Source organism: Syngnathus floridae, chromosome 13 (assembly GCF_059516105.1).
Source record: "Syngnathus floridae isolate MCC-2025c chromosome 13, RoL_Sflo_1.0, whole genome shotgun sequence".
Classification (NCBI taxonomy): domain Eukaryota; kingdom Metazoa; phylum Chordata; class Actinopteri; order Syngnathiformes; family Syngnathidae; genus Syngnathus; species Syngnathus floridae.
In genome coordinates this window covers 11,721,445-11,731,001 of record NC_142425.1, presented here as the reverse complement: position 1 = coordinate 11,731,001, position 9,557 = coordinate 11,721,445, and the positions used below count along the sequence as shown (strand labels likewise).

General features: G+C 46.1%; 1 protein-coding gene across 3 annotated transcripts; it reads right to left on the bottom strand.

Annotated features, from left to right (window-relative positions):
* Positions 1–162: 162 nt before the first annotated feature.
* On the bottom strand, positions 163–9,098 carry upf1 (UPF1 RNA helicase and ATPase). Of its 3 annotated transcripts, none has more exons than XM_088393328.1 (24): positions 8,602–9,098; positions 8,069–8,211; positions 7,474–7,563; positions 7,204–7,371; positions 6,916–7,096; positions 6,639–6,800; positions 6,436–6,523; positions 6,084–6,182; positions 5,818–5,926; positions 5,519–5,678; positions 5,282–5,400; positions 5,030–5,194; positions 4,571–4,685; positions 4,336–4,479; positions 4,040–4,253; positions 3,845–3,962; positions 3,604–3,760; positions 3,348–3,490; positions 3,094–3,268; positions 2,915–2,987; positions 2,659–2,823; positions 2,380–2,597; positions 2,176–2,298; positions 163–2,016 (listed from the first exon to the last, which is right to left on the bottom strand). In XM_088393328.1, the coding sequence occupies exons 1-23, from the start codon at positions 8,770–8,772 to the stop codon at positions 2,179–2,181; spliced, it is 3,297 nt and encodes a 1,098-aa protein (XP_088249454.1). In that variant the 5' UTR covers positions 8,773–9,098; the 3' UTR covers positions 163–2,016; positions 2,176–2,178. The 3 variants fall into 3 exon arrangements, with proteins under 3 accessions (XP_088249454.1, XP_088249452.1, XP_088249453.1); XM_088393326.1 differs by having other exon boundaries at positions 2,906–2,987; positions 8,602–9,096; XM_088393327.1 differs by having other exon boundaries at positions 2,906–2,987; positions 6,439–6,523; positions 8,602–9,096.
* Positions 9,099–9,557: the final 459 nt, after the last annotated feature.

Sequence of the window (9,557 nt, the reverse complement as noted above, 5' to 3'; positions counted from 1 at the left end):
TATTTTCATTCTATCACTTCACAAGAAATGAGACTGCTCGCTTGTACTTCATATTTACATCCCACTGATGGATGACTCACTTGAAAAGCGCTGCCTTTAGATGTTGACAATTCATGAGACTGCAAAAGTTCACGACACATTACACGATGCAAACACGTTGGCTCCGATGACAAAACATAAGCGATATTTTTATTTTTTTTAAAGCCGTTACATGTTAGAAACAGATCAAGCGCAACTCGGTGGCAAAAGGTAAAAACGAAATCTATACTTGATCAAACTAGAACCGCAAGCAGTCTGAGAACCTAAAATCATTCCTGATGGCAACACGTTGCTACAAACTAGTAAAAGCAGACGCACGACTGAGCAAAAATAACAAAAGCAAATAGAATTCAACAAGCTAAGGAATTCCACAACGCAGCTAAATCGGCATTGGATTCATCAAAATTCCACTGAAGCAAAAGAAAATCATCCCATCCTCCATTGATTTCACCCCAGAGAAGGAAGGTGGCTTCCAAACACCTGGCCTCATCCCTATACCGCATGTATAAAAATAAAAATTGAGCCCTGTGTTGTCCGAGGGCTCCAAAGCTGTTTTTTCCAGACTTAACAGGACATTCTTGTGCTGCAGCCATTTTTTTTTTTTTAAACAAACGTATAGGCACTGATTCAAAGTCTGCCATTGTCCATTGTTCAGTTCTCCAGATTAGAAACGGATGGTTTCAACGCATGATGTCAAAATGTTCTACCGCATCTGGCCTCTCCTTCACTGTGACTCGGCGACAACTATCAAGTCTGGCATGATTCACAACGGCAAGTGTGTATATTTGCAGACTTACGTGTGCCTCGTCCGTTTCTTCCCAAGCCACCTTCCTTTTCTTCCCCTCATGTTCATGTGATCAACACAACAGGTTTCCTCAAGCAGGCGGGGGTGGGGGGGGTCGACTCTTAATTGAATTCACACCTCGTTACTCAGCAATGCTGCATTACGAAAAAGATTAGAGAAAGCGATAGCCGTGACTGCTACAGAAACTAGTTATTCAATGCTGGTCAGGTTATAATTCTTATTTTTTTTTTACAATTTTGTGCAGATTCGAAAAAGCTACTTCAAAGAAGAAAATGGTCTCAAGAGTGCGGCATGGGTGGGATTTGTGAGCCATGCCTTGGAAAAAGTCTGAAATCCCCTAAGCCAGTCCACCACTGACGCGTGGTGCAAAACCACTCCATTAGAAGACCTTGTAAAAGACCCAGTGGGTACCAAGGCAAGTGGTTCGGTTTCTCAGTTCCAGGCTCCAGATCGTCAGTGTCAAGCACAGAAAGTGTTTCCTTTCCTCTCCGAGGGAGAGAGAGAGAGAGAGAGAAAGTGTGTCGACTTCCACTTTTCCTTCAGAGGCCGCTGAGGATTTTGGGACCCTCCTCCCAATATCGAACAAAATTTAGATCGGTCCAGGACTTCTCGTGAGTTGGACATTTTTTAGGATGATTTCTTCTTCTTTTTTTTTCTTTTTTCTTTTTAAGCATTGCCTGTTGAATCACTGGTTGTGCGATCCTGCCTCGTGCAAGTCTGGAGAACCAATTCTTCAAATTCAGCTGGAAAACTTGGAGTGTCACCCGCCCTCTTTCCTGGCGTCTGCGAGGCGAAGGATGTTTGTTGGACATTTGGGTTGGCATTTGAGCCTCGAGACCACCGGCGTTGTCGCCTCGCTTCCCCTCGGCAGCTCGACAACCCGTGGCCATCTTGTCGACTTCCCTCCTCGTTCCTTTGCACCGCCGTGGGTGCCCGCCTACTGCCCGTCCACCGGCCTTTTTGCCTCTTCCTCGCCCGTCTCTTCGTGCCCTCGTCTTCCACCCTCTTATTTCTCTCGCTGGTCATTGGTTTGCTATTCCGTCGCTTTCACTCGGTGGTGCTTCGGTTGTAGCAGAGGAAAACAGGTATCCATTTTATGATTTTATTATTTCCCAGATTAAAAAGCTAGTGAACTAAGCTCAGCTCAAGCCTAGCTCACTTCTTCAAGCAACCTGCAAGGATGACAACACACTTGTTTAAACCAAAATCAACACAAATGACCATTTTTTTTCCCTTTTTGATTCTGTTTTCCCTTTTAGAATTGAACTGCAGTACTCAGCCTAATTGCAAACCTAAATGATTTGCAAAAAAGTCCAAGTTGATGCACTTACACTCTAGTACTGTGACAGGCCAGTCACCCCACCATGCTGGTATGCACGTTCGCCCTGGTAGGTCGAGTCCTGGGACAAAGCCACGTCGATCTGGGACTTGAACTCGTCACCCAAGTAACTGTCCTGTAGAGATTAAAAAAAAAAAAAAACGATCATTGGTTAAATGGATCTATTTGAGGCAGTGATTCTCAACCAATTCATTACCTGGGACAGTTCAGGCTGGGAGAGACCAGGCTGACTCATCTGGGAAGGCTGGCTCATGGAGATGTAGCCTTGAGTCAGTGGCCCCTGCGAGAAGGACTGGGAGGCCCCATCCTGGCTGGCTTGGCTGTTTGGTCCATGAGTGGCACCTTGGGCTGCTGAACCACGGGGCCTCTGGCGCCCACCGCGCCCTGGCTTATTCCCTTTCATAGCTCCACGGCCTGATCACGTAGAAGGATTTTAATACGGGATGAGTCCATTTATCGCTTTGCAATAGCATACCTGTAGCGGGGCCGTTAGTCTGGCCCAAGTAGCTTGGCGGAGGCATGGGGGGCATCACCAGGTTGAAGGGAATTGGGAGATTCATGGCAGCCATGTGGCCTGGGCCTGCCCCGATCATCCCGATCTGGTCGTGAGTTTGGAAGTACATGCTTGACGGGCGGCCGACTGCAATACAAAAGAAAAATTCAACGACGATAACACCCTTGATGAATGTGGGAATTTTTTTTTTTAAATGTAAAATAAGCACCAGTATTACTGCGGTCGTAAGCAGAGCCAGGGATGAGAGCTTCACGGGCATCGTACATCGCGGTGCTCATGAAACGTCCACCCTAAAACACAACCAAAGAAAAAATGATTCATATGTTTTTTTAGACGCTTCTCCTGAGTGTTTCTAGAATGCGGAGTTGTCCCGCTGTTGTCTCGACGGCAACTCACAGGATTGATGGTGTTGACCAGCTTGCGTGGCTTGCTGAACTGCATGAGACTCTCCCTCAGGTTGTTCAGGGGTCCCTCCACCAGGACTTTCTGCTCTTTGTAGTTGTTCAGCAGGTTGTTCCACAGCGGCTGCTTCGAAAGCGCCTTGGGGTTCCCCACGATAATCACTCCGTATCTGCACAAAGGACACATCGCATTGTCAACCAAAAAATAGACGTGTTGAGTTTGATGATTCCAAAATGCTGCTTCCTTACTTGGCTCTGGTCAAAGCCACGTTAAGACGCCGCGGATCATTCAAAAAGCCGATGCCCTGGTGCTCGTTAGCGCGAACGCAAGACAGGATGATAAAGTCTTTCTCTCTGCCTTGGAAGGCATCCACACTTGCTATCTCCACTTGCTGTTATGGGAGAGGATAAGACATGCATGTTACTTATATATGCAATTTTTTGAACATGGGGGTTTGAAGAAATAAGAAAAAAGGTTGGTGTGCTTTGAGGCTGGGTGATGTACCTGATAGAGTTTAGTGTGCAGAGAGCCACTGAACTGCATGTATTGGACCAGGTACGAACGCTGACCCTCATACGGGGTGATGATCCCAATCTGGTCAGGCTTGGCACCCGCCTTCAACAGCCTGGTGGTGATCTTCTCCACATTTGCAGCCTCGGTCCTTAACGAGGAAAAAAAAATCAATCAAGGACCAAGAAAGGGCTTGGGAATTTTCCTCGCAGAGTATGATGCAGTGGACTGTTACCTGTTCAGGTAGGAAGTTCCAGAGCTAGCAATTTCCTCCTGGCCTTGTGTCACATAAAAGAACATTGGTTTGTCCGGCTGTGGCCACTGGAAGTCAAAGCCCTTCTTGATGCGGTCGGCTGGAAAAAAACATTAAAAAGAACTTGTGGTTTTTTTCTCCTCAGTTCTCAACACGGCAAAATTGATTGGAGCAAACCTGCCGTGACGCCATTCTGCAAGGAGCCCTCGTAGAAGATGTTAGACGGGAAGGCGCTGAGAGCCGGATGCATTCGGTATTGGACCTGAAGGCGAATTGGCCGGATCCCCAGAACCACCAGGCGCTCAAACAGGGACTGGGACAACCCTGCTTTGGCTGCCTTCTTACACATCACCACAGGACCAAGCTGGCAGTGATCACCCACCAGTATGAGCTACACCACGGCAAAAAAAAAAAAATATTAGAGATGCCGGGACTGACTTTGAGCCAGATATCCTTTACATTCAACAACCTACCTGCTTTGCTCCTAGCACAACAGGCACCATACACTCGGGCTCGGTGGCCTGGGTGCTCTCGTCGATCAGGATGGAGCGAAACTGCATCTTGGCCAGGCGAGGGTCCCCTGCACCAACGCAGGTGCAGCAGATGACATCGGCGTTCTGCAACAAAAGCCAATTTCAACCGCACTCAAAGTCCCAGTCAGCTTGAGAGAAGCTTCAAATTAGAAGGCCACGTATTGTTTGGACTCACCATGAGCAGCTCCCTCTCAGCGGTGCGTTTCAAAGCTCGATAGCGCTTCTCGTCGGCAGAAGACAGTTCGCCGGTCTCATCCTTCAGCTGCTGAAGTTTCTGAAGTTCTGGCATGCTAAAATTCAAACACTACAGGATGACTACAGAAACTCCACACCACACTGCCAATCCAAATACAAGATTTAAGATTCTAAGACTCAGACGTGGCGTTCGACATTTCAAGATCACAAATGGCGAGTGTCGCACGGCATACGAATTTGTTGATCGAAGATTCATTCGATCGCTGCCGCACTTGCTCTTTTTGATTTGATTAATTCCGATTTATAGCTTGGAAGTGTTTTTCCAAACAATCACTTGAATTACGCTTTTACTCTACTGTGTCGGCACAGGTCCGTGAAACAAGAATTGATTTCTTGTGGCAACAAAGCAGAGGCACTCCATCTCCATAGATAGACTGACCTGTCCATATTGCTGATCTGGTTATGCAATGCCAGGAAAGACACTGGAGACTCGATAGCTTCGCGGCTCTTCGCGCACAGCCTGACCACCTTGAGGCCAGTCTTGTCAATCTTCTCAGTCAACTGGTCCACTGCAATGTTACTGGGAGCGCACACCAGGACTGGTCTGCGAAGACGGGAAGAGAAAGTAGTGACGAAGACGAATGACAGGATTCAGAACGAATGTGACGACGGAACCCTTCGAAATGATTACCCGTTGCCCTGACGCGACAGGTGGTAGACAATAGTGGCCGAGGTGACGGTCTTGCCAGTGCCAGGAGGACCCTGGATGAGGCTGAGAGGCCTCTGCAACACCGTCTTCACAGCGTACACCTACGGAACATCATCCAAATAGGAAACATCAAAACCTTTTCTTTTAAACTGCTTAATTAGCGACAAAGCACAACGTCCAAAGAGAGCAAACCGGAAGAAAAAGATTAACAAGACTGACCTGTGAGTGATTGAGATCAGGTAGGCCTTGGGCAGTGAAGCGCTTGGGCAGCTGACACTTGATGGTAACATCTTCCACTTCGTGACCCAGGAGCTTGTGGTAAATGTAACCTGACACTGAGGTTTCATCCACGGCAAAGGTCTTCAGCGCACTCTGCATTCTGCGGGAGAACAAGCAGGAATGGTTAGCGTCGCTGTCAGACACGGATATCGTTTGGAGTGGCTCTTACGTGATATTTCACAATCTTGCATATTTTTTTACTATATTTCTAATATTCAAAAGATGCTGAAAGAGTCTACCTGTCAAACGAAGTGGCCTTCCACACAAAGTCCACCTGGAAGTTATGAGGAATTTCCACAGGGGCTCCAACACTGCTCCGCAGTTCAATAGCAATTTCATCGCCGTAGTCTGTTAAAAAAAAGCTGTTAAGGAATTCTCGATGTTTGAGAAACGTCTAAAGCCGCCACGGGTAACAAACGCTGCTGTAATATCACAATAACGCCACTAGGAGGGACTGAAAGCTCAATCTGTAATTCTGGAAAATGATGATCGGTGAAAAGGATACTGTCAGGGACCTTGATGACATGGCCGATCCCTTTCCAAAGCGGGGCCAGGTCACCTTTGTAGCGCAGGCAGATCTCATCGCCTTGCATCAAGCGCATGTCTGATATTGGCAATGGAAACAAGCGGTATTGTGTTAGAATGTTTCACATTTCAACTCAAAAATAGACTTGCTAGTGAATCCACAATGTGTATTAAAATAAAAATAAAAACTGACTCGAAGCCAGTCAAGAACAAAACTAAGCAAGCACACATGCTACTAAATGATGATGGTTGGAGGAAGTGCGCAGTCAGTGGGAGGAGATTAGATGAGGATCTTTCTGCATGACTGGGAAGAAGTAAATCTCAGGAATTACCACCTGAATCGGTCTTCGGTAGAGTGAAATATGCAATCCGCTTCTTATTCAGGCCCAAGTCCCACCTTACTGTTATATTATCTTGGGTCTGCAGAAGGAGAAAATGGAGAGACAAGGATTTAATCAAAGACCTGCAAAGTTAGTAAATAAATAAACAATATCTGAAGAGGCTTAAAATGATCATTCATTCACAAGAGCAATACCTGAGACTCCTTGAGCTTCTTGTCATAGTCTGCCTCCAGTTTGACCAAAGGGCCAAAAATGTTTTGGTACTGGTAGGCATCCTCGTAGCGCAGCAACACATGTTGGGGCTCCTCATCGACACCAGGCTTCTCCAAGTCCTCCAAGGTGGCAGTGGGGTTGTCCTGAAGGAAAGACAATCGGCATCATCTGGATTAAAACTTGTGCCAGTAAGCGAGCAATCGCAGCTTCGAAGGTGTCTTGCATCATCCGACAAAAGAATGGCTTTCCGACGTCTACCTTCCAGAGTTCCTCCAGCTTGTTGATCTGTTGGGCAGTGATCTGCCGGGCACGCAGCTGCTCTTGCTCCGACGGGATCTTCACCAGCCACGAGAGAAAGCAACGGTCTTGGATCAGCGGCTGCCACTGGGAGCTATCCCAGTTGATGTCTTTCAGGCTACTCTGGCTGGCACAAGGCTGTCTGTGGTGAGATGTAGCATTCACACAGACATGGGGGGAACACATTAAATTTGAGACTGCCCTTCTTCTGACGGATGGATGTGTGTTTCAGTCAAGTCAGCCACTTACCTACAGAGCAGCACTACTACAGAATCCGCCTTGGCAGGGATGAAACCCAGGAGGAAGACATTACGACACCCGCAGTTGTAACACTCCAGGACGGTCTCTCCCAAAGGTCCATCTTTGTGAAGTGTCACCTCTTTGCATTTGGCTCGCACCAAGTGGTTCACGATGTGGCTGCAAGTCAGTGGAGGAGAATGATTAGAAAGCATCTAATTCATCTTTTCTGTCATTCAGTGGAAGCTCTGAGTCAAAAAATGTTTTAGGATGCCTACACACCTGCCAGATGTATTTCCACGGCCATTGCAGAACCACTTCTTGCTGGTGTTGCAGTACACCACACAGGCTGGATCGTGAATGCCACAATAGCTACAAAACAGTGTTGGATTTTAATGGATGTAGTCAAACCGCAAAACAGGTACACGTTTAAAGTTCTTAAATATTAAATAGGCTGTTAGGTATCCTGCCACGATGCAAAAGAAGTTTAACTGGCCTATTGAGTATATTCAAAGAAATTAGATCCTATCACGACAACATTTTGTTATGCAAAACATGTACTTCCACATAGGAAGTTAAAACAACACAACACAAAGCCTGTCGAATGACCACAAGGCCATCAAAGTATACTTTCGTTATTTGCAGAAGGCAATCATTGACAGCATTGTGAACCAAAGTGAAGTTATTACACATGGAGGAGTTCATTAATTATACGTCTTAGCACTATATTTTTTCAAAACAAACTACGAACATTTAGGATTTTGACGTTGGTGTGCTCGTGCTTCAAATCCACTGTTGTATCTCGACAACTAGTTAGTTAGTCCGTTAACTGTGTAGGTATTCCTCGGGAAAAACAACGTGTTGCTGTCAAGCTTACCTGCAAGCATGCACGGGCAGGTCCTTGGTGTAGTAGGCATCTTCTTCATCTTCCTCAAAATTCAGTTCTGCCAACAGCTGACTGGCTTTGACCACAGAATCTTCCACTCCGCCGTTGTGGAGACCATCATCGGGACCGTTAACCTGCAGCACGACGCAAGCTTTACGTCTAGCATAGCATAGCAATAACGTGTTATGCTAACTCGAAGCTAATATTAGCTGTGAGAAATCACATTGCGGAAAAGACGCTCTAACAAAGTTTCGTTAGGGTCGCCATATTGTCAAAGCACGTTTTATCTTACACAATTGAATACTAAAATATGCGGATTGATTTCCGACAAGATTTTATGGCAAACAAAAGCACACATGAATACTTTGTGGCTCAGTCGGAAGGGTAGCTTAGCAACAAGCTAACAGTCGCATACGTCCAATAATAGCGGGTTAGCATAGCATCCAACGCAGCTAACTAGCTTCAGCTAACGTCAGTGCACCGCGCGATGATGTTTCTCGCTGGCACAAAAAACAGACGCAAACCTGGCCGTCCAGCTGACTCGGAGTTTGGCCCTGGGTCTGAGTCTGGCTCGGGAGAGTGAAGTCGGTGAAGTCGTATTCGGAGCCCTGGGTGTCCGCTCCGAGCAACTCCGCTTCCTCGGTGTCCAAGAAGGTGAGGGTCTGGGAGCTTGGCCCGTACGCCTCCACACTCATCTCGACTCAAGTTTGGGTTCCCAAGTGTTCTCTGCCGTTCGTCCAAATGATTACAGTTTGCACCTTGTGTGCTTGTCGCCAAGGGAACGTGAATTCGACACGTAACGGTAAAGCTGGAGGTAAAATGGTACCGAACAGAACCTCGATGAAGGTCCAGTAGCCACGGATTTCTTTCTGTGCGGCGCTCGACGTGTGACGTCCCTCACGTTTACAGTGAGCAGCAGAGAGAGGCGAGCACATGAAGAGCTCTCACTCAGGGCTCGTTTCCGGGTGTCGAAAGACAAACGCCAAAAAAGCTTTGCGACAAATGGCAAACTCAAAGACGTGCAAGTGATGCGGCTTTTCAGCGGCCCACTGTTACGTCATCACCGCAATTGAGTGTATTTGTGAGAAAGCAAAATTCTTCACAAAGCAAAATTCAATCATTTTTCTATTATTTTTTTTTGTCTGAGCCGAAATCATATCTTACATAGTTAATATTTGGCAAAGATCTTTGATGTGACCCTCGAACTGAAATTGTATTTAAAGTTCTGTAATTATTGTTTTTTTAAATGTGCGCTTTGTTTTGATTTATATACTCATCCTGCAAATGGAAAACTTGAATGTCTGCATGCTATGCAACTGTTAAATAAATAAAAAAAATAAGAAAGCAGAATTCACTTCACTTGGTCTGATTCAGCTTAATAAATTTTACTTTCTGATTACAATTTTGTAAAATAAAAAATGACAATAATTTATGGCAATGTGCTTAATCACAATCACAGAGTAATTTTAACCCTAAATAA